The 26335-nt window shown below is 37.0% G+C and overlaps 1 protein-coding gene across 1 annotated transcript in view; it reads right to left on the reverse strand.

Annotated features, from left to right (window-relative positions):
* The window catches only part of LOC126481777 (uncharacterized), a 173231-nt gene that overhangs the window by 48776 nt on the left and 98120 nt on the right, over positions 1-26335 (reverse strand). The window contains exons 6-8 of the mRNA XM_050105732.1: positions 18398-18605; positions 18054-18322; positions 16558-16674 (exon numbers count right to left, since the gene is read on the reverse strand). Of these exons, the coding sequence (XP_049961689.1) occupies positions 16558-16674; positions 18054-18322; positions 18398-18605 (594 nt within the window). The remainder of the gene's footprint in view (positions 1-16557; positions 16675-18053; positions 18323-18397; positions 18606-26335) is intronic.

Below are 26335 nucleotides of genomic sequence, written 5' to 3' on the forward strand. Positions count from 1 at the left end.
ACAATTGAAATCCATTGCCAATTGACAGAAGTGTACAGTGAGTCGTGCATGGATGTCAAAAATGTTTGTAAGTCGTGTAGAGAGTTTGCAGCTGGTCAGACCGAAACTCAAGACGAACAAAGGAGCGGGAGACCGTCAGTTTCTGAGGAGACAGTGTTGAAGGTTGAGCAAAGCATGCGCGAAGACCGGCGGATCACCCTGGATGATCTCTGCACGTTGGATCCTGAGGTTTCCCAAAGCACCACTCTCAGAATTTTAACGGAAACATTGAACTACCAGAAGGTGTGTGCAAGATGGGTGCCACGCATGCTGACTGAGAACCACACGCGGCAACGAGTTCATGCTTCCCGCACATTTCTTTACCACCTTGCAGCCAAACAGGACAACTTTCTGGACTCAGTTGTCACTGGTGACGAAACCTGGGCATACCACTTTACACCTGAGACCAAGCAACAATCAAGCCAGTGACAGCATCCGTCTTCGCCAAAGCCGTGTTAATTCAAACAAACACAGTCTGCCAGTAAAGTCACGACAACCGTTTTTTGGGATTGGTAAGGGGAATTGTTGGTCAACTTTATGCCCACTGGGACTATAATTAATGCTGAAAGGTACTGTGAGACTCTGTAAAAACTCAAATGGGCAATTCAGAACCAGAGAAGAGGAATGTTGAGCAAGGGTGTACACATTCTCCATGACAACGCGTGCCCACACATCGCTTGGCAAACCATTGCTCTCCTGCAACAGTTTCAGTGGAACATAATCACTCACCCATCCTATAGTCCTGACTAGGTGCCCAGTGACTTTAACCTATTCCCTAAGTTAAAAGAACATTTGGCTGGAAAGTGATTCAGCTCCAACAATGAGGTGAAAGAAGAGGTTCATAACTTTCTGAACAGAATGGGGGTGAGCTGTATGACATGGGCATACAAAAACTGCCACAGCTTCTACAAAAATGTATCGACAGAAATGTTTATTATGTCAAAAAATAGTTAAACGTTGAAGCAGTAAACTGATGTGTACAAGATGGCGGCCAAGTTGAAAGTGTATCACGTGTCTCCACCAAAAAACATAAATTTTGGTAGTAAAAGGAAAACGTGTGCAAGTTGTAAGAATGAAATACTGAAGCTGAACGAAGAGATATCCAATCTACAGTTTACAATCGACGCTCAAAAGGTGGAAATAAGTAAACTACAATCTGAAAAACGTGATACGCTAATGAAGAAAGAAGGCCCGGTCTTGGGAAAATGGAAGATAATGACTGAAGGGAAAAAGGTAAAAGATCTGAAAGACAGTGAAAATTTAGTGCAAAAAAACTCTTTTGAAGTGCTTTCAGCTGTGGATTCAGTGAACATGTCGGAAAGGGTTGACAAGTTGGAAAACAAAGTAAGCAAACCATTGCTCATTGTAAGTAGGTCAAACAGTGAAAATACTGCGTCAGGAGATATTCTAAAAACTCCGAAAATAAGTGCACACACCTACACTACCACAGACTTCAATGCAAGAAAGAAAACTATGTTAAAAAGCATACCTCCAGTGAACCTGCAAAGTGAAGAACATTTAGAATACATGTGGGAAAACAACAACACTAGTCAGGTGAGAAGAAGAACCTTAAATCCTCCGGTTACAAAAAGTGTGAAACACAAAACAATCTGTGTGTTAGGTGATAGTCAAGGCCATGAAATTTCTGCAAAGTTGATGAGAACATGCAGTTTCAAGGCATCTGGTTTCATAAAGCCAGAGGCTCCACTGAGTGAAATAACAGACCTAACAACATCAACTGACATAGCTAGTTTGAATAAAGATGATTTCGCCGTGTTAATAGGAGGATCAAACAATGTCTGTAGAAATGAGGGATACAAGGTTATTACAGAAATGAGGAAATGTTTAAATAATTTAACCCACACAAATGTACTCATTGTGAACATCCCACATCATCATGATTTACCACCCTGGTTATGTGAACCACGAAATTAATGTTGCAAATGAGTGTATCACTGAAATATGCACTAACTTTAGGAATGTCGATATTGTAGATATAAACAGATTGGAGCAAAGGTTCCACACAGTCCATGGACTTCATTTAAATACACCAGGAAAGAAATTACTAGCCAAAAAAATATGTACTTGCATTTCGAAGAAGAGTGAAGAAAAAAGTATAAGTGACAAACAAATGGAAATTAAGAAGTGCTTTAGATGAGTTACAAGCTGTGGCATTGGCCAAACGCAAATTACCAAGTGGTTTAAACCAATTAGGCAAGAAACAAACAATCAAGTCATCAGCCAAACGAAAATTACGAAATGGTTTAAACTGAAGAGGGCAGATGTGGATGAAGCAAAACTTCTACAACTTCCAGAAGTTAACTCACCTGCTGATTGCCACCAGCAGACAGATGCCACACACACAAGAAAGATACCGAAATTTTTTTAGGTCAAGTGCTGTATTAGAAATGCCATTAGATAAAGAATCAGAAACCGTTTCAACTATACTACACCATAATGTTCAGTCACTCACAAATAAAATTTCCATGTTGGAAGCACTACTCCAGTATGCACTAAATGTAGACTTAATTTGCATTACTGAACATTGACTATGAAATGACGAAGTAAAATTAACCTCAATCTCAGGATGTAGATTAGCAAGTCATTTTAGCCCAGAGTTTTCCAAACATGGTGGCTCTTGAGAAAGAACAACTAAAGTTCTGTGATGTCAGTAAAAGTTATATTGACTCAATTGAAAAAGAATTTGAACTCAACATTACTAAACTGACAGAGCTTAATTTCATAGTTATTAACATATATAGATCACCAAGCGGAAACCTACCAGTCTTCATTAATAAACTACAGGTTCTGCTGAACAGGATTGGTACACTAAATATGAAGATAGTGCTTTGTAGGGATTTCAATATTGATTTTTCAAAAGACAGCAACACCAGAGATGCTTTGATAAATATGTCCAACACATTCAATATGATTCCCACAATACACTGCCCAACAAGATTAACAGAATGTACAAATTCCATTATTGACCAAATATTCATCTCAAAAACAAATTACGGATTCACATGCAGAGTATTGAGCATGGGTTATAATGATCATGAGGCACAGCTGCTGTGTATAGAAATGCCAACAGGTAGTATCAGTTCCGAAAAAGTAGTTGAAAAAAGAACCTTTTCTGAAGATAACATTAGAATTTTTAATCTCTTACTGTCAAAGGAAAACTGGGAAAGCATCGCCACTCAGAACAATGTTGATAGCATGTACATGAGTTTTCAGAGCATCTTTCTTCACTATTTTAATGTAGCATTTCCAAAAGTAGTAAAAACAGAAAACCTAACAATAATAATCAATGGGTAACTAAAGGCATAAAAATTTCCAGTGAGAGAAACAGATTTCTGCAGTACTGCCATAAGTAACATAGGGTAACACAAGAATCTGCAGATTATTCAAAAGCCTACAAAAGAATCTATGAGTAGAGTAGTCAAAGAGGCTCACCACACAGCAAACCCCTCGGCAAAAATTTTGAACCTCTCTTTAAAAACTGGTGTGTTTCCAGATATTTTTAAAATAGCAAAAGTTTCCCCACTGCTAAAAAAAGGTTCTTCTGAAAAAATATCAAACTAGCGACCTGTGTCACAGTTAAGTTCCTTCCCAAAAATTCTAGAAAAACTCTTCTACAACTGGCTTTTAAGTTTCATAAATAAATACGTACCTCTTACAGAACAACAACATGGTTTTAGAAAGTCTAAATCTACATAGACAGCAATTTTCAAATTCTTAGACTGTGTTTTAAAATCCCTTGATCAACATAAATTAGCTGCAGGTATTTTTCTAGTCTTTGATGTCCTGGACCATAACATCCTGCTCGAAAAATTAGAAAGACGAGGAGTAAGAGGTATAGCACACAGCTGGTTGTGTTCATACCTAAAAAACCGCAGGCAGAAAATATCACTTCCGTATGAATTCAACAAAATGAATAAAACAAGAAATAACTCCTTTCTGTCTAGCAAATTACCAATAAAATATGGTGTACCATAGGCCTCAATCTTAGGTCCACTACTCTTCTTGGTTTATGTGGATGACTTAGTTGAATATATGAGTCCCACAAAAACTATCCTGTTTGCCGATGACATCAGCATATTGCTCAATGGATCCAGTCAAGAAACTTTGCAGTCCACAGCAGAAAGCTCTATGAAAAGACTTTCTGAGTGTTTCACAAAAACAAACTCATTATAAATACTGAAAAAACTGTGTGCGTCGATTTTCATTTAATTCCTCCAACTAATCAAATGTCTATTCAAGCACAATTAAAAAATGATCCCCTAGAAAATGTAAGTGTAACAAAATTTTTGGTTCTATGGGTTCAGCAAGACTTAAAGTGGGACACACATATAAATAACTTGTCTAGAAAACTATCATGTGTGTGCTTTGGCATAAGAATTTTAAAGGCTACAACAAGCAAAACAACAGTACTTCAGGCATACTATGCGGAGTTCCACTCACTAGTCTGATATGGGATCATTTTCTGGGGATACTCAACTCACAGTGTAAAGGTTTTTAGAATGCAAGAAAGAGCTCTAAGAATAATTTGTGGCCTTAAAAAGATAGAGTCCTGTAAATCCCATTTTACTGAGCTTGGTGTTCTAAATATTCCAAGTTTATTCATTTAGAAACTATCTTGTTCACTATGGACTACCTCCTGAAAACAGGCAAACTGCTACAGAACAAAAATGTACACAACTATAGTACCAGAGGGAAATCAAAATACATCAAAAATGTCATAGAACAACCAGCTATCAGAGGAGCATGATTAATATTGATGTAATATTATGCAATAAGATACCAGAGGAAATAAATCATCCAATATTTGAAGCTAACCTAAAGGCATTTCTAATAAAGAACTGTTTCTATTCTGTCAGTGAATTTCTGAATATGTAACAAAATTAATTGTAATAGGTACCTATTTTTAATTTGCCTACTATTTTGCTAATACTATGTATTATTGTAACTACTCTTTGACCTGTCCAATATCAATTGTACAATTTGTGCTGTATGATACAGCTGGATCAATAAAAATCAAATCAGATCAAATCAAATTAAATCAGATGTAAACCATTGTAGAAATAAACAGGTCTATGTACTTACAAAAAAAAGGAGACCTTACTTTTGGGATTACCCTCATACAAATTCTAACTGTTCTCTCCATATACCTACACAGTAGACAAAATTATTTGAGGAGAATCTTCATATGTATAACATAAGAAATAAAAATAATTTTATGCTACCCACACCAGTTGAGATTATTTGCATGGGCCCATAGTATATGGCAATGATAATACACGACAAGTTAATGGGCAAAAGTATATTTAAGATGAAGCCAGATATTTTAAAAATGAGGCTACAGCAGATTCTGTGGGAGAAATGCCACTATTCAGTAGAAGAATTCATAGAGGATGAAATGATAATTTGAGCAAGGGAAAATTAAGTATCTGATTTTATTGTAATTGTGTATAACAAAATATTATTATTATTATTATTATTATTAGTATTATTATTATGCTGTTCATTAACATCAGCTATTCTTTGTTTATGGCAAAAATATTTCACAATTTAACATGTCTCCTGTACCTGACTCAAATGATTTAGATTAAGTATATTATGACACAAATAAACCACAATTCACAATTCAAATATAAAACCCTTCTTTTGAAAGTTTACTCTGGTCTGATTTAAAAATGGTACAAGGTAAGCAATGAATACTGTTTTTGACTCATTCTATGTTAACAATTCACGTGGAAATTTTTTACTTGATTAGTTACTTGCTGTTTTCATGTACAGCAATGTCTCATGGAAATCTTTCTCTGAAGGGTAAGTTGGAAAAGACTCTGATTTGGTCTGAAAAGCTGAGTAACCAGCATAAGATGATGTTATTTCCTGTCAATGTTCACTACTCATCACTGGAAGCCAAGTACCAGGTTCATTCAAAATATAACTGTTGCTGTCATCAGTATTTATACTAACATCTGGATTAGCACATTTTTCATTACTTTCCTGACATACAGTAGGAGTATCTCTGTCTTATTTGTTTCCTTTGGTTCAGTTAACTGTTCAGAAGCCAGTTTATCTTGTTCTTGTGTGATTTGTTTTACATGTTTTTGGACTGAAACTGAGTGAACAACAGGGCATGAGGGCTGGCTGTCAGCGGCTGTTGTAGGTTCTGACATATCGAGAAGCTGCACATCTTTTAACTCCTCTGGTTCCAGATACTTCAAAACTTTTGTAATAATTGGACAACCTTTAGCTACTTTTTCCAATTTGTCTTCTTTCAGCTGTCTTTTTAAAGCACCAGATTTATGTTTGTATTCAACATCTTAAGCTGCTGTTGTGTTATTTGATATGAAATGAAACAATATATTCCAGTTAAAATACATTTCTTTAAAATATAAATCTCTATTTCTCAAATTGGATTTTTAGAAAGGTTACTCTTACCTTATTTTGTTCAGGAACATTTTCACACAAATGAAGATTTGGCAAAACAAAGCACTTTTATGCAAAATAATGGAAACTTAAAAAATGAATGATATGACTTTCAGTAGCAGGACACAAAAATGATAGAATTCATTCCCTGTCACAAGGGGCTGAGAAGAGGACTGTGACTGATGAGTGATATCTGTTTTTAGAGTGAAGAGGAAGAGGAAAATGGCTAGACAAAAAATAGCCAAGGCAGGAACTACCAGAACTAATTTTATTGTACCTTGATGGAGCTGTGAGGCAAATCGATGTGGGGTTAGGGATGGCTCTGAGGGCAGCCAACTTTGCTCATGTTTCTCTGGTGACCATTGAGACTATCAACAGATGGGGTTTCACTCAGCATGGCCTACACCTAAACAGGATTGTGAAGGGAAGATTGGTACAGCTGATTCATGAAAGTATAGGGGGTGGATCTTGGGCAACACATGGCCAAATACCTGCTGTCATGGGTAGGAACTGTCATGAGTAGGAAAAGTAAGTCTTTTTTAGGATAAATCCAGACAACAGGTTCCCCTGCCTAAAGAATATCTCCAGTACTTTAAAAAATACTGGAACAATCACTCACAAGACAGATTTTAACACTCCAAATAGCACACATACCAGATGTCACAAAGAAAAACAAACAATTGGAAGGAGTAACATGGGGCATGTCACAGACTTAACAATCCTCCATCAAAACATGCAGTCAATAAAAAATAAAATACAACTATTAGAAGTTGAGCTCCAATCTTTGAACTGCACAGTAGTTTGTGCTACTGAGCACTGGCACAAAGAGACAGAAATCCAACAAGTAGTGTTATCATTGTATGAAAGGGCAAACTCTTGCTGCAGAACTGCTTCAAGGGGTGGAGTATCATGCATTTATATCAGAAAAGGAACACAGTTCAAATCAAGACATGACCTCAGCACAGCAAGTGAGGACAAACACTTTGAAATATCAGCTATTGAATTAACAGGTCTTGACACCACCAAGAAATTAATCATTTTGTGTGTGTAAAGATCTCCCAGGGGTAGTGTGGACACTTTTTTGAGTAAATTAACAGAAGTTCTAGACAAAGTCTCAAGTACAAAGGTCAACATAATTCTGTGTGGGCACATTAACATCAACACTAATATCGTAAATGAATCCAGTAGCACTCTCATAAATATCCTTCAAAGTTTTGGCATGTCTCTGTTGGTCAATAGTGCAACAAGGGTTAGTACAATGACTGCATCAGTAATTGACCATGTGGTCACAAATATGGACAGGGAAAAATGTGATGTAGCTGTAAAAGCTCTTGGACTAGCAGATCATCTCTGTCAAACAACAACAGTAAAATCAGGCAACGAATCATTCCCTAAACTATAAGCCTACAAACGACATGTATCAGAAATCAAAATAAAAGATTTTTCAAAGGAACTAGCAAAACAAAGCTGGGATGAAATGAATAAGGAAACCAATGTGAATATCAAATTCTCTAAATTCTTCACATTATTTAAATTGAACTTTGAAAAGGCATTTCCAAAAGTACGCATGTCTGTATCAACAACTCACAAAAACAGATGAATAACATCAGGTATTAAGAAGTCCTCCCAAACACTTAAATACCTCAGTTCCATGAAAAAAAAAATCGCAATGATCCAGAATTCTTAAATTCCTATCATATATACAAAAAGATCTAGAGGAAGGTGCTGATTGCCACAAATGAGTCATTTAATGACAAAATAACAGATAATGCACAGAATAAAAGCAAAGCTGTCTGGGATGTTATAAAAAAGGAAATGGGGAGAAGCAAAGAAATGCAGAATAACATACTACTAAGGAAGGGGGATAAGATAATAAATGATGCACAACACGTAGCAAACTATTTCCCCAAAACAAATATAACACGTGTAAATAATGTTGCACTAAATACAATGATGTTACTTCCAACCACAGAGAATGAAGTCAATAAAACTGTTCAGAAACTAAAAAGTAAAAAGTCAGTAGGCTTAGATGAAGTACCAATGTGTGTACTGAAACAATGCATAGAGATTATACAAGGCCCTTTATCAAATATAATAAATGAATCCTTCAAATCAGAAACATTTTCAGAGCAGTTAAAACAGGCAAGAGTTGTACCTTTGCTTAAGAAAGGTAACACAGAAGACATACAAAATTACTGACTTATTTCCCTGCTGTCACATTTTCAAAAATAATAGAAGCAATTCTAAAAGACAGATTAATAAATTACCCAAATAAATACAATCTTTCAAGCGAATCACAGTTTGGTTTCTGAAGTGGCAAAAATACAGAGACAGCCATAGTAGAATTCATAAACATAGTACTTTATGCTCTTGACAGAGATGAGTGAGTCACAGGCATATTTTTGGATTTTTCTAAGGCTTGTAACCACAAGATTCTATCAAATAAATTAGAAGCATTAGGAATAAGAGGGGTAGTTAATGACTGGTTTCGATCATACCTGGCAGATAGGGTACAAAGGGTAGAGATAACACATACTTCAGATAGATCTAAAATTTAGTAAAACACTTATCAGAACCAAAATACATTAACATAGGGGGTTCCGCAAGGTAGCATATTTGGACCAATACTATTCCTGATATACATCACTGACTTTCCCAGTAGTGTAACTCGTGGTGAAAAAATTCTCTTTTCTGATAAGCAAATGAAGCTCTGAAGGAAGTTTACGATTGGTCAATAAGCAATAAAGTGACATTGAACATAATGAAAACTAATGCCATGAATTTCAGTTTGAAGAGTTTTTGCATATTACTGTTGGTCAACAAGGCAAAAAGAGTAATCATAATGACAGCACTGTTAATAAACCACGTTGTCACAAATATGGGCAGGAAATGTGTGGTAAAACTGTAAAAGATTTTTGAATCACACACCATTTCTAGCATACAATAACAGTAAAGTCTGATGTGGAAGAAAGTCCCTGAACTGCAGGCATGCAAAAAAATTTCATTAAAAGTCAAAGTCAAGATTTTTTCAAGAAAACTCCAAACAAAATTCAAGATGAGGTGTATAGAGAAAACAATGCAAATGTAAAATTCTTAAAGTTTGCAACATTATTTTAATAAATTTTGAAATGACCCTTCCAGGACTACCTACAGCATTAGCAATGTCTGACAAAAACAAATGAATACAGTAGGTATTAGAAAGTCCTCGCAGACCAATAAATACTCCAGTTCCACCAAGAAGTGTCACAGTGAGCCAATGTTCTAATTACAATGATGTAGTTGTTAACCACATAGCTTGAAGACAGTAAAATGACACAAAAACTATAAAGAAAATGTAAGTGGACATAGATGGAATACTAATCTGTGTGCCAAAACAATGGATACAGAGCACAGAACTTACTCAGACTAATACTGTGAATGACATTAATGAATTAGTCTCCCATTGTGTTGGTATTAAGGAAAAAATTATGTTCATTATGTTTGTTGATGACAGCAACATAATAGCCATTGAAAATACAAACTCCTGTAACAAACACAGTTAGTGAGCAACATCATTGAACTTTCCAGAGTATTTTTAATAGGCATGAGTTCTTCTTCTGCTAATTGCAGAAAACAGAGAAAACTACAGACCCACTGTTCTTCTACCATCATTCTAAAACAACAATAGAATTAATTATAAATGAAAGATTACTAATCTATTTGATTAAATATAACATTCTATATGGGTCATACTTTATTTTCTGGAGCGATAGAAGTATATAATCAGCCACAGCAGTGTTACGAAGGCAGCACTTGATGCTCTTAACCAGGATGAGTGTATGAAAGGCACACTTTTAGACATGTTCAAAGCTTTTAATACTGTTGACCATACAACAGTATTAAGTTAGAATTATCAGGACTATGAGATAATTTTGATTGGTTTCCATCATATCTATCAGGAGATAGCAAAAACCTCAAACAAGGCTAAACTTTCATTGAAACATTTATAAGGACCAGCAGAAAAATACTCCTGTTGGGGCATAAAAAAGGCAAATATGTTTCTGCTCAAAACTGACAGAAATATAGCAAACCAGCTGCCCCAATACTTATTCCACCTCTCTCACCAAAAATTGTGGGCACACGAACATATTCAAGCTGTATTATAACAAAACATTCTAAATCCTTTTACCCAGTCTATCTATGTAGTTAAGACTTCTTATTCAGTATTTCCTCTCACTGCCACTGCTTTTTTTTTGTATGTCTCTCTTCCATTACCTCCCTTTTTTTCTCCCACTGATTTACAGTATATCCCTCTGGCACTGTCTCTTCTCTCACTTAAATTGTCTCCTTTTGCCTTTCTTTCCCACTGCCACTGTCTCCACCTTATCTCAACTGCTCAAAAATTCTATGGGTCCAACTGATTTTTTCCCTTATACCCAAGTGGTTAAGCTTTTGGTCCTAAATGTGCCCTCCCATATACCTACATGTTAAAGTTTGCTGGTATGAGAGGGCTAGACCCTAAGCCTATATATGGTCTCCATTCATCTGTATTTTTGATTTTCACTGCCTCTTCTCTCTTTTGTTCCCAGGGAATCTACTTCCATCCAGCCCTCTCTCTTTTATTGCCACTGTGTCTCACTGACTCTGTGTGTGTGTGTGTGTGTGTGTGTGTGTGTGTGTGTGTGTGTGTGTGTGGGCGCGAGTGTATACCTGTCCCTTTTTCCCCCTAAGGTAAGTCTTTCCGCTCCCGGGATTGGAATGACTCCTTACCCTCTCCCTTAAAACCTACATCCTTTCGTCTTTCCCTCTCCTTCCCTCTTTCCTGATGAAGCAACCTTGGGTTGCAAAAGCTTGAAATTTTTGTGTGTGTTTTTATTATTGTTTCGATCAATGTACCAATGCCTTCGTTTGGTAAGTTACAGAATCTTTGTTTTTAGATATATTTTTCCCACGTGGAATGTTTCCATGTAAGCACTATGTTGAAAAAGTAACTCTATAAAATTCAATTATATGAATGTACCTCTAATTTGTCTACCTGAAATTGAAAATTATACAGTCTCTCAAAAATAAAAGCTCATCTGGTTCTGATGGTGTATCCAATGGACTACTAAAGATTTGTTTCCGCATAATAAGACCAGTCTTATCTGAAATATTCAATAGATCACTGACTAAAGGTATTTTTTCCAGAAAGACTGAAAATGCCACTATTTAACCTCTCCTTAAGAAAGGAGATAAGAGAGATGTCAGTAAGTACTGATCTGTTTCTCTGCTGATAACATTTTCCAAAATCACTGAGGTGATGTAATAGACAACAAGCAGAATTAGTGCTATTTGTGACATGACACTAGTATTGTAATCAATCCAAGCATACATACAGAAAAAGAAGAAATGGTAAACAATTTTCTTTAAAGTGTCTATTCACTATTCACTGGTTTTCTGTGAATGGTCTCACGCTCAATTTAAAAATGACACAACATATTCAGTTCTGCTCATCTAGAGGTACTATGCTAGTACACCAATGATAAATGCAACACATGGTGAGACAACAATAAACAGGATGGAAACTTTAAAATTCTTAAGTGTCCATAATGCTGGACATTTAAACTGGAAAAGCAGATTTTGGAACGCCTACAAGCAACCTAATTTAGCCATATTTGGATTTAGAATCATAGTAAATGTTAAGAGACAGGCAAATCAATAAGCTGACATATTTTGGATATTTTCACTCAATAAAGTCGTATGGAATAATGTTCTGGGATGAATCATCTTTAAGAAAGAAAGACTTCATTGCACAAAAACATGCTTTCAGAGTAATATGTGGTGCTCACCCATGACCATTTTGTAGATATATGCTTAAGGAGTTGGGTGTTCTGACTACAGCTTACAGTATATTCGTTCCCTCACGAAGTTTGTTGTAAATATTCCAGTATAGTTAAAGGAAAAAAAAAACCTTATAAATGTTCAGCATGAATCCATGTTTACAAATTAATTTGCAATGTTCCACATCATCCTGATTTATCATACAAAATGATCCATGGAACATGAAAGTATCTAGCTCATTCACTCTCTGTGCTCTCTTTCAGCACAAAAAAGCACGAATATGTTTGCATCAAGCTTTCGAAATGTGGTGCTACAGAAGAATGCTGAAGATTAGATGGGTAGATTTCATAACTAATGAGGAGGTATTGAATAAAATTGGGGAGAAGAGGAGTTTGTGGCACAACTTGACCACAAGAAGGGATCGGTTGGTAGGACATGTTCTGAGGCATCAAGGGATCACCAATTTAGTACTGGGGGGCAGTGTGGAGGGTAAAAATTGTAGAGGAAGACCAAGAGATGAATACACTAAGAAGAATCAGAAGGATGTAGGCTGCAGTAGGTACTGGGAGATGAAGAAGCTTGCACAGGATAGAGTAGCATGGAGAGCTGCAGCAAACCAGTCTCAGGACTGAAGACCACAACAACAACATGTTTGCATCCCAAAATTTTTGATGAGGGAGGGGGAATGAAAATTGAGGCAGCTGGTTCCCCACTCTTCAGTCAAAGCCCTTTAAAAAGGAACATATTCACCTTTTTCATGCTCTGACAGGAGCATTTTTCGACTGGTTCCATTCTTTTCCCTGATACAGAAGGATGTGCTGCTTATATAAAATGAATTCTATAGGTCAATAAAGTTCTAACAGTTCTTTTATGTACTTCAACACATTTATATACTTTAACACATGTAAATAGTAAATAAGTATGCATAATATAAGTTAAGGCAAAATAATTTGTTTTACATTATTTCTGGATATTTTGCTCATCTATCACAATTCATCAAAAGCATCTTGCTTATAATTTGTATATTAAAAAAGTAAAAATATTATTGGAAATATTTTACTGAATTGGCAGTCTTTTCAGTTTTATATAATTTTTGGGAGTAATTTCAACTTCTTTTCAGGCATGTTAAGCCATTTTTAACCCATTTTTTGTCACTGCAGTATCACTTGGGGCCTATCTGTAGACGTGTGAAGTGTTTATTATACAGAGGCAGTGCACCATAAAGTTTTACAGTTGAAAAAATTCTGACTAAAACATACTTTTGTGACCTCAAAACCCTAATGATGAGCCTAGAATCCTAGTCATGTGTACAATATGTCAGTTAAAGCTAATACCTCAGACTGGATATTAGGCACATATTTTACAGGCATAAATACAGCACATTTGAACTTCTGGATCTTGGTAATGAGTAATGATATCAAAAATGGTTTAAGGTTCCTTGAGATATCATCTTAAGAACATAAGGTAAAAATTTTGAAATTTTGACAAATAGAAATTATAGAATTGATTAATGGAAAATCTCATAGAGATGTGAAACAAATACTAACAAAGAGATAGAGGGGCTGGCCAGTACTTACCTCGGCTGTACTGAGCTGAGGTAAGTACTGGCCAGCCCCTCTATCTCTTTGTTAGAAATTATAGAATTGGCCTTCCCCACAACTGGTACTTTTGGTACCCCAAAGTAATGGTTTTTTGGATGTATCTTGAAATGGAAACAGATTTTCAAAAATCATAAATATTGTTTAGATAAATGTCTAAAGAATGTACAACTAAAATTTGAGTCCTTGGTTATGGTTTTTTTAGGTAACTGCAGCCCACAGTGCAAAAAAGGTTAAAAACAGGTTTTATCAAACAATGGAAAATCCAGTATGGAATAATGACAATATTATGAAAAGGATAGTTGCTACTCATCATGTAGCAGACATGCTGAGTCACAAGTAGGCACAACAAGAAGACTGTCAAACAAAGCTTTTGGCCAAACAGGGTTTCATTAGAATTAGACAAAACACACACACACACACACACACACACACACACACACACACACACACGCACGCACGCACACACAAAAACCACAGTCTCTGCCAAGACCAGACTGCGAGCACTGGTGCATGATGGGAAAAACAAACTGAGTGGTGGGGATAAGGTGGAGACTGGGGCTGGGAAGGAGAAGGGTACCTGGTTAGGAATGGGCAATGGTAAAGGGCTGCTTGTGGGAGCAAACAGGGATGAGGTGAGGTGAGGGTAGGGTAGCTAGGTGCAGTTGGGTGGTCAGACAGAGGGTGCACTGGGGGAGGGGGGGGGGGCAGGGGAGCAGTGAAGGAGAGAAGTAAAAAGACTGTGGTTGCACTGGTGAAATAGAGGGCTGTGTGGTGCTGGAATGGGAACAGGGAGGAGGATAGGTGGATAAAGGGCAATGAGTAACAAAGATTTAGGCCAGGAGGGTTATGGAAACATAGGATATATAGGCAGGGTTCCCATCTGTGCAATTCAGAAAAGCTGGTGTTTGTGGGAAGGATCCAGATGGCACAAGCTGTGAAGCAGTCATTGCAATGAAAAACATCATGTTGGGTCACATGCTCAACAACTGGATGTTCCAGCTGTTTCTTGGCCACAGTTTGTTGGTGGCCATTCATGCAGACAGACAGCTTGTTGATAGTCATGCCCACATAGAATGCACCACAGTGGTTGCAGCTTAGCTTGCAGATCACGTGACTGGTTTCACAGATAGCCCTGCCTTTCATGGGATAGGTGATGTTTGTGATCGGACTGAAGTAGGTTGTGGTGCCTCCACAGTTCCTGTTCCTTTACCACATGGTGCTCTGCTCATCACTATTGTACCACCTCCGTTTACACTAACATCCCTAATACTTGTGGCCTTGCCACTATTGAACACCACCTTCCCCAATGTTCGATGGATTCCAAACCAAGGACCTCCTTCCTAGGTGTCATGCCCTGCTATATCCTTGCCAGCAATTACTTCTCCTTTGAAGACATTATCTACAAACAAATCCAGTGATGGCTAATAGCACCTGCATCGCACCATCCTATGCCAACCTATTCATGGGCCATCTGGAGGAATCCATTCTAACCACTCAGAACCCCAAACCCCTCCCCTGGTTCAGATTCACTGATGTCATCTTTGTGATCTGGATTGAGGGTGAGGACACTCTATCTACATTCCTCCAGAACCTCAACATCTTAAGCTCCATTAAATTCACCTGGTCCTCCTCAACCCAACAAGCCACCTTCCTTGATCATGACCACCAACTCAGAGATGGTTTCATCAGCAGCTCCATCCATATCAAACCTATCAACCACCAACACCACTTCAATAGCTGCTATCCATTCTGTACCAAGAAGTCCCTTCCATACAGCCTTGCCACCTGTGGCTGCTGCATCTGTAGTGACGAGCAGTCCCTCTCAAAATATACCAAGGTCTCACTCAGGCTTTCAGACTGTAATTACCCTCCCAACCTTGTACAAAAACAGATCTCCCATGCCTTATCTATTTGTTTTATCAGTAACAGTACAACATTTTTGTTAGTAGCTAGTTTCATAATAGAAAAAATAATATATGATGTGGGCACAAATTAAAGGTAATAACTTATGCAGAACAATACGGAAACAGAGCGGATTAGCAGCATTTCAGCTCTCCACCAACAGAAAAAAATCATTTGCGACTGACAGGCTAGTAAAGAAAACTAAAAACATGAGAAAGACTAAATGTGCAGATAGAGGACTGAATGCAAAATGGCGAAAACTAGAAAATGACCTACTGAAATGAATTCAAGGACACCATCAAAGTGGCATTGGAATTTGTACAGAAATGATTCACATACATGCTCGTAACCTAGCACTACAGTAGAAATTAATAGACTTTAAGAGTGTAGATGCTTGGTGCTAAGGGTTTACAAAGCATTATAGACTTAGCATGTTAACCAAAACCATAATATCTTGGGAAATGTAAAAGAGTGTGAAGAGAAAATATTATCCTTCTATTGCTTTATTATTCTACATCAACTGCTGATTCTTTAGCCTTTAGGGGCAGTTTCCCACCCCAAGCACACTAATCATGTTCCCATTACTTTATTAACTGACTTGTTTATATACACTCAAATTCTTGATGGTTATGTTTTTAGGAACCTATTAACTGGGTTCTAATTTCAAATGGATTTTTGGTTGCTGGTAGTATTCACAACACCAGTTTTTCAATTAACCTAATTTAAATATTATCTTTGGAGATAAAGTTATTTAAAAAGCCAACAGAGCATCCATACATACCTGTTCTAAATGGAAGTACCTTCTCGGAAAATCTGGCACTACTTGGTATGTCTCAGATCCTTTCAGCCACATTTTTCCAATTAATACCTCAGCCATTTGTCGGATAGACCTAACATTCTGAAATTAAAAAATTAAAAAAATTACTTACAAAGGCATGGTTGGTTGGTTAATTTTGGGGGAAGGGACAAAACAGTGATGTCATTGTTCCCACTGAATTAGGGAAGGATGGTGAAGGAAGTCAGCTGTGTCTGTTCAAAGGAACCATCCCAGCATTTACCTAAGGCAATTTAGGGAAATCATGGAAAACCAAATGAGAATGGCTGGACACAGGATTGAACCATCACCCTCCGAAAAAATGCACAATCTGGGTGGAAAAAACAGCTATGCTTCTCTACAGTACACCTATGTTCTAAGCAAACAAACTTCGAAAGTACACAGTTTCTTTTTTTTAAATTTGAGAACTAACTGCATCCATAGTCTTTTTTTATCACAAGTATTTGCAAAATGAGGTAACAAACAGTCAGTCCATTGTAGTGTATACTGTGATGCATAAAACACAAATATTAGTTTTATAAGTGTTCTTTCTACTTTTTAAAAGAACTCATTTGCTGTAAAGAGTTAATGTTTATTGTTAGCAAAATCCAGGACATAATAGAGCACTGATTGATCTTCTTATACATAACAAATGAAATATTTTTCATTCACAACTCTCATTTTTTTCAGCGTAAAGCATATTATCTCTTACACACAAAAGTGACTGAAATTAAGTCCTTATCTTAAAGGGTAACTTGTTGTTGTTGTTGTTGTTGCTGCTGCTGCTGCTGCTTCTGCTGCCATCTTCAGTCTAAAGATTAGTTTGATAAAGCTCTCCACAGTAGTCTGTTCTGTGCAAGCCTCTTCATGTCAGAATAGCTACTGCAACCTACATCCATTTGAACATATATACTATATTCAACTTTTAGTCTACATCTTCAACATAGGAAACAAAAATTAAGTTAGCTGTTAATATTCTTTTTGCAAAAAAGAAAAAGAAATATTTCTTTCAGAACTCTTGTTCTAAATATAAGCTGTATCAGAAATCAAACATGTATAAAGTATTCAAAGGGTGAACAAATTTTTCTCTGTGTTGTATTATTCTCTAAAGAGATGTATAAATGTTGTAGTATGTACCTAAGGAAAATGATGAAAGAATTAAATGGACTAAAATGAAATCAAAGAAGGTGCAATGTCATGAAGCTTATTAGTGCCAAATATTCAGACCTGCTGAACCTGCAAGCCAATGACTATTTCATAATAACTGAAAATTTGTTCCAGACCTTATTCACATAAATGAAATTAGTCAAAAATGTGTATTTCTACTGTTGTATGATTGCTTGCTTTATTTAAGTCAGGAATAAAAATACCAGCCACACATTAAAAAACAAACCACACATTTTAATGATGTTCATTTTGTATGGTTCATATCATTATTTAAGAAATAAAGTATATTTACTTACAGCATTAAACTTGTCACGTTTTTTATCTGAAATATCCAAAACTCTGCTTTTGCACATTGCTTCAAACAACTCTAGATAGTATTCCTTTTGCAGCCTTATATCAGCAAATTGGTGCTGCAGCATTACAGAGAAGAAGAATTCCAGACATTTTCTCACTAGATTTCGTTCTACCTTCCAGGATGAAGCTAACAGGCACACCAATGCAACAATGCTACTGTCAGGTAACATATCTTGATGTTTGTTAATAAAAACTTCAAAGGAAAAATGGTCTGCAAATAAAAGTATGAAAATCAGATGAGAAAGGTTAAAAAACAAAGTGTCATCTTTGTTGTCAGGAAGCTTACCTTCATGAATTTTGTATTGTCTTCGAATGTATTGCCATTGTGCATTTACTGTATTAGAAAATAAGGAATTTAGATCTCTTCTCTGATCAGTCTGCATAATCATACCAATGAAAGCATACAGTGAAAAAAAATCCACTGGGCATCTCTTATTTGAGAGAAATAATGACAATTTTGCCAAAAATGCCTTTGTGACATACTCGTCCGCATCCTACAACAGAGTTAAAACGATTTATTTCACGAAAATAATGTATCTTAATCTGGTACAGTGAGAGGCAGAAATAATACGTATTTCAGCTTACACTGAAAACAGATGCTGTGTAGCCTATAACAGTCAATCGCATATGTAGTGTGTAGCATGCAACGGTTGTCCAACTAAGCCTGTGGAAGGAATGGGAAACTAATGTAGTGGGAAGAATCCCCAGAAAAGAGAACTTCAGAGATGCTAATCCTGGGAGGGGTGTTATGAAGCCACCAGGGAAGTTGATCTCTACCTCTCTGGTAGCTTCATAAAAACTTTAATCTGTATCAAAGTCACCATCACCAACAGCACCTTCATGTAGCTAAGTGTCATGCTTTCCACAGCCAAAAGCTTTTACTTTTGCCGTGACATCCATGGAAGCCATATATGTAGCAGCAAACAGGCATTATACAAATAGGTGGATAATCTTGCCAGGGCCTTTACAGACAGGCTACATTCTGCCCCTTTCCCAGAGCTTTGACTACTACTTATTGTGTCTTGAGAGGAGCAATGTTCTATGTGACATTTGTCCTCATCATCCAAAGTGGCATTCCATTAACCAATGCACCTTTGCAATGTTCTATTGATACCTACACCAGTTCTTCCCAATTCTGCAGCTTGCAGATCATTCTCCTGTGACTAATCCAGATGTAAGACTGGTTTCTACAGGCACCCATTAACCCTTACTGAAGTTTTCAATAGCCTTTTTGTATCTGAACAAAGGTAAGGGCCACATGAGAAAGCAGTCTTATCATCTACCAGCTTTGCTGTAAGTACTGACAGTCTTCTATTTGACTATGACAGCTAACCAACTGCCTACCTTACAAAAGGCCACCACTTACTGTGGCTAACTGCAAATTTGACAGCTCAGATCTGGAAGAGGCCATAGGCTTCAACTATGATGATTTACACACATGCTTTAATGTTCTTGCAATTTGGATTTCTCCCTCTCCTTGTTTTCCTGCAGTCTCTCTGGGCTACAACTCCATTACTTCATCACTGGCATTCTGTTACTACTCCTTCACTGTTATTTCCATACTGTATTGCCTATTCACACTCCAATCTTCTCTAGCTCTGATAATATATTACTATCATCCCTGAATAGTTATCTATACTACTATTGTCCCTGAGTAGTTATCTCAAAAAACTAACTGTAATTGATAGTTCAGTAACCCATCAATGATGGAAATTATTATTACAAAGCTTTTCAGAAATAGCTCCACCTGCTTCAGTTTTTATTACACCTTGCCTAGTTTTGAATTGCCTAGTGGCTCATCATCAGATGGTACATATTTTTAACAATTGTTTGTTTCATTAACAGTATGTACCATCTGATGGTACATATTTTTAACAATTGTTTGTTTCATTAACAGTATGTACCATCTGATGATGAGTTGCTAGGCAATTCAAAACTGGTCATGATATAATAATAAAACTGAAGCATTACAAAAGGCTATTAGTTGCAGTTATTTCTGAAAACCTTCATTCATTACAGTGTTCCATATCAATAATGGATAAAACTTTCAATAATAATAATAATAATAATAACTAACAATAACCCCGTGGAGGCCCGGGAAAAGAATAGGTCTCCGGTATGTTCTGCCAGTCGTAAAAGGTGATGAAAAGAACAAACCACTAATAGGGCTAACCCCCCTTTTAGTGTGATTAGTTGGTTCAGGAAAGAACTAATGAAGCCTCGGACAAGTGCTGTCGTGGTCGGGGACGACGCTTGAACCCTATGCCCGTCCACAATGGTAACAACACTGCTAGCCACATGGAAAATGATTTAAATCCAAATAGAGGTGTTTTGCAGGATATGCTTCCTGCAACCACTCTAGAAGGAAAACAAAGACAGAGGATGAGATGGTCAGATGAAGTTAACCGACACCTCATGTTCTGTTATTACCAAGCAACAAACTTAGGAACCAACACAATTGGATACAGATCACAAGTATACACAACATTTATTACCAGATACCCAGATAAATTTGTTAACAGAACAATGACTAGCTGATCAGATCCATGTAATAATCAAAACTAACAGGATATCCCAGTCAGAATTAGAAAACATAGAACACAAGTACAACAAACATTAGAACAAAATAATGTGCAATCAGAAGAAGAAGAAAATACAGTAATGGACTCAAACATTCCAGAGCAAACAAACAAAGAACAACACGCATCAATTAAACAATCAGTGGAAAATGAAATCTTAAGACAGCCACCAGAACAAGCACAAATAGAACGCGAAGTGACACACATGTTAGATATAGAAGAAAAATTTCAGCTGATATATATATAATACAAAGACACAAATACAGACATTAGACCATTCTTGCATAGACCACCAAATAACCCACAAGTCAAAACAACAATAACAACTATCAACACAATCATACACAACAAAATAAATGAAAATACAACTATGGAAGAGTTACAACTACTGGTTTATATAGAAGCACTCACTACACTAAATATACACACTAGGCAGAGATCAGAACCAACCAACACACAGAAGAAACCAACAAAACCAGCATGGCAACACAGGCTACAGGTTAGAATAGAAAAACTGAGAAAAGACGTCAGACAGCTAACACAATTTATAAGAAATAAAATATCAGACAAAAAACGAAAAAGGTTAGGTAAAATCTCACAACAAGAAGCGATAGAGCAATTAGATGAAAAGAAGCAGAAATTACAAGTATTGGCCAAACGACTTAGAAGATACAAAGAAAGTGAAAATAGAAGGAAACAAAACCAAACATTCAACACAAACCAAAAGAAATTTCACCAGACAATAGGTAACACACACATTAAAATAGACAATCCACCAAATGTAACAGACATGGAACACTTCTGGAGCAACATATGGTCAAACCCGATACAACATAACAGACATGCACAGTGGATACAAGCAGAAACAGACACATACAAGATGATACCACAAATGCCTGAAGTGATAATTTTGCAACATGAAGTCACCCGAGCAATTAATTCTACTCACAATTGGAAAGCCCCTGGAAAAGATAAAATAGCAAATTTCTGGCTAAAGAAGTTCACCTCAACACATTCACATCTAACTAAATTATTTAACAGTTACATTGCAGACCCATACACAGTCCCTGATACACATACACAAGGAATAACTTATCTGAAACCTAAAGGTCAAGCCCACACAGCAAACCCAGCAAAATATCGCCTCATAACATGCCTACCAACAATATACACAATATTAACTTCAGGCATTACACAGAAATTAATGACACATACAACACAGAACAAAATTATAAATGAAGAACAAAAAGGCTGCTGCAAAGGAGCACGAGGATGTAAAGAGCAACTGATAATAGATGCAGAGGTGACATATCAAGCTAAAACTAAACAAAGGTCACTACACTACACATACATTGATTACCAAAAAGCTTTTGATAGTGCACCCCACTCATGGTTACTACAAATACTGGAAATATACAAAGTAGATCCTAAATTGATACAGTTCCTAACATAGTAATGAAAAATTGGAAAACCACACTTAATATCCAAACAAATTCAAATAATATCACATCAAAGCCAATAAAGATGAAGCGTGGAATATACCAAGGTGACTCATTAAGTCCTTTCTGGTTCTGTCTTGCTCTGAACCCACTATCCAACATGCTAAATAATACAAATTATGGATACAATATTACTGGAACATACCCACACAAAATCACACATTTGCTATACATGGATGATCTAAAACTACTGGCAGCAACAAATCAACAACTCAACCAATTACTAAAGATAACAGAAGTATTCAGCAATGATATAAATATAGCTTTTGGAACAGACAAATGTAAGAAAAATAGCATAGTCAAGGGAAAACACACTAAACAAGAAGATTACACATTGGATAACCACAGCAACTGCATAGAAGCGATGCCTATAAATATCTAGGATACAGACAAAAAATAGGAATAGCTAATACAAATATTAAAGAAGAACTAAAAGAAAAATATAGACAAAGACTAACAAAAATACTGAAAACAGAATTGACAGCAAGAAACAAGACAAAAGCTATAAATACTTATGCTATACCAATATTGACCTACTCATTTGGAGTAGTGAAATGGAGTGAGGAGTGACACAGACCTAGAAGCACTCAATACACTTACACGATCACAATGTCACAAGTATAGAATACATCACATACATTCAGCAACAGAAAGATTCACATTAAGCAGAAAGGAAGGAGGAAGGGGTTTATCGACATAAAAAACCTACATTATGGACAGGTAGACAATTTAAGAAAATTCTTTATAGAACGAGCAGAAACTAGCAAAATACACAAAGCAATCACTCATATAAATACATCAGCTACACCATTGCAATTTCATAACCACTTCTACAACCCTTTAGATCACATAGCATCAACAGATACGAAGAAAGTAAATTGGAAAAAGAAAACACTACATGGCAAGCACCCATACCATGTAACACAGCCACACATCGATCAAGCCACATCCAACACATGGCTAAGAAAAGGCAATATATACAGTGAGATGGAAGGATTCATGATTGCAATACAGGATCAAACAATAAACACCAGATATTACAGCAAGCATATTATTATAGATCCCAATACCACAACATATAAATGCAGACTTTGCAAACAACAAATAGAGACAGTAGATCACATCACAAGCGGACGTACAATACTAGCAAGTACAGAATACATCAGAAGACATAACAATGTAGCAAAAATAATACGTCAACAACTTGCCATACAACATAAACTAATAAAACAACACGTTCCCACATACAAGTATGCACCACAAAATGTACTGGAGAATAATGAATACAAATTATACTGGAACAGAACCACTATAACAGATAAAACAACACCACATAACAAACCTGACATCATACTCACCAATAAAAAGAAGAAATTAACACAACTAATCGAAATACCCATACCCAATACAACAAATATAGAGAAGATAATAGGAGAAAATATTGAAAAATACATCCAACTGGCTGAGGAAGTCAAGGACATGTGGCATCAGGATAAAGTTGACATTATGCCAATTATACTATCAACTACAGGAGTCATACCACACAATATCCACCAGTACATCAATGCAATACAGCTACATCCAAACATATATATATAACTGCAGAAATCTCTAATTATTGATACATGTTCAATTACCCGAAAGTTCCTAAATGCAATATAACATATACTGCACAGTTAAAAGGAAGTCACGCTTGATCAAGGTCCGCATCACTTTCCATTTTTAACCAGACATAACATCTGAGAAAGGAAAGAAACAATAATAATAATGATAATGATAACAATCATTTTCATTGTCACTGTCTTCATCATCATCATCATCATCATCATCATCTCCACCACCACCACCACTAATAAGCTACACTGGAATGTAAGTTTTATCCTTCTTTGGAAATATTCTACTTAATACACTGATTGTACATCTGCTCAATTACTTATGACTACAGTTCTGTTAATTTGTCACTAAACGGGCTTTAGATTCCTCCTGAAACATTTCACTGTCTCAGACAAGAGATTTAAGACATTTCTTGGTAATCTATTCCATTCCCTGGCTCCTTTACCTGTAAATGAGTAGCACATTTATTTTACATTAATGGTGCAGTCTCTGGATGTTGACTACAATGGTGCCAGAGGTTCATCTGTCTCCCCCCCCCCCCCCCCCCACCCGCCCCCCTTACCCCAGTGTCAGTGTTATGAAACCAGCAAAGACTGTGGAGCATATGAGAAATGGCTTTGATCACATTTCATGACTTCCAGGGAGCCAACAAGGCTCTTTTCTTATCATGCATACTCTCTCATATGTATCATTTACTTTGCCTGCCAGTTAGCTCCTCTGTAAGAACCAGCATCATCATCTTTTCGTGATACATTCAGTTTGCTGTCCTCCTATCACCAAAAGTGTATTTATGTGGTCACTACAAGTGTTGACTGCCCATGTCACAGACAGCTGCATCAATCACATCAAGCTTAGGTGGCTGAGCTTCACAGTCCCAGTCATAGGTGTTGGCTTGTCATGGCTAATTCTCAGGAGTCTCATGAGGGAACGAGGGTCAGAGATGCAATCATTTGTTCAATCCCAGATAAGGAGGTACATCAATGTGCCCTTCAGTTTGAGGACTATGTTAGAAGATGTTTTGAATAATGTACAGTCGTTTGAGGTTGCCCGCACCATGGGTCACCAGTTAGATGCTTGGTGTGGTGTGAGCCTTGCATTCTGGGGCAAGAAGTTGTAATCACATACAAACAAGCCAATGAAGCTGACAGGGACAAACACATCATCAACAGCAGGAACAGTGAATGCCACTTCCTTCATGTCCCTCCTGTTTCATACAGCACCAGTGGGCAACCTGCCCCAAAGCGGTGGGCCTATTGTCATAGATGTCAGTTGTCAGTTCCATTACATACCTGGTGGTTAACAATGTGAATGTTGAAAATTTGAGTTAAGGGTTTTTATATTGTGGATGCAGTGCATCTGGTGTCAGACCAAGTGCTGCATCACAGACTGGATTACTTGCATTCTGAGTTTCCAGATCTGGTTGCCCCAGGGCAAGGTTCTGTAAAAATTTCACAGTATGCACCACCCACAAGCTCTTAGTTTTTGGGAGTGGCAAGCACCAGAAGCTCTATGTGACCAGGTTAAAACAGAGCTGGATTGCTTAACATCATTGGGAGTGACTGGACTGATTTCCTCAAATGAATGGGCTACACCATTAGTGATGGTAATGAAGCCATCCAGTCAACTTCAGCTCTGTGGCAACTTCAATGCATCGGCAGTTTTAGACACTTACTTCCTACTTTGTGTGGAGGAGAGGCTCACAAAGTTGGCTGGGGGTCAATTCTTTTTAAAAAATGACAGTTTCCAATGGATGAGGCATCAGAACAGTTGTTTCTGGTTAATACACCTTTTGGCCTTTATCAGTACCAACTGCTAATGTTTTGGGTTGCTACTGTGTCTGCCACCTTTCAACATTTTTTAGAATAGGTTATGATAGTTGCCCCTCACTGCATTGTGATCTTGATGATATCTTTGTGACAAGTGTTACCACAGAATACCACCTACATAACCTCTATTCTTTATTTACTGTTCTACAAACTACAGGCCTCAATTATAATCTGGCTAAGTCTCACTTTTTCCACCCTTCCTTTGTTTATTAGGGTCATGAAATTTCCAAGCAGGGTGTGCACCCCAGGGAACAATATTTCACTGCCGTAACACCTTTGCCCCACCTGTCTGATCTGCAAGAACTTCAGGCTTTCCTTGGCAAAGTAGTGTACTATAGAAAGATTATGCCTAGAATGCCTGCTTTCATTCACCCCTTGCACCTGTTGCCTCGAAAAAAAAAAATGCTCCTTTTGTTAGGTCTGAAACCTTTGAGTGTGCTTTTCTGCAGGTTAAGGTTAATCTTAGCTCTGTGCAATTTCTTGCCACATTTCAACCCAACAAGCATCTGGTTCTGGCAATGGACACATTCCTGTACAGGATAGGGGGGTAGTCTTGGCTAATGGCTTATCAGATGACTCTGAACAGCCTGTTGTCTTTACATCTATAAAACTTGACTTGGCTCAGCAGGATTATTCTCAGGTGAAAAAAGCTCTTGCTACTGTCTGTGTCATAATAAAATATCTTGTGTCCTATGGCACAAAATTT

This window comes from Schistocerca serialis, chromosome 5, assembly GCF_023864345.2.
Source record: "Schistocerca serialis cubense isolate TAMUIC-IGC-003099 chromosome 5, iqSchSeri2.2, whole genome shotgun sequence".
In the NCBI taxonomy this organism is placed as follows: domain Eukaryota; kingdom Metazoa; phylum Arthropoda; class Insecta; order Orthoptera; family Acrididae; genus Schistocerca; species Schistocerca serialis.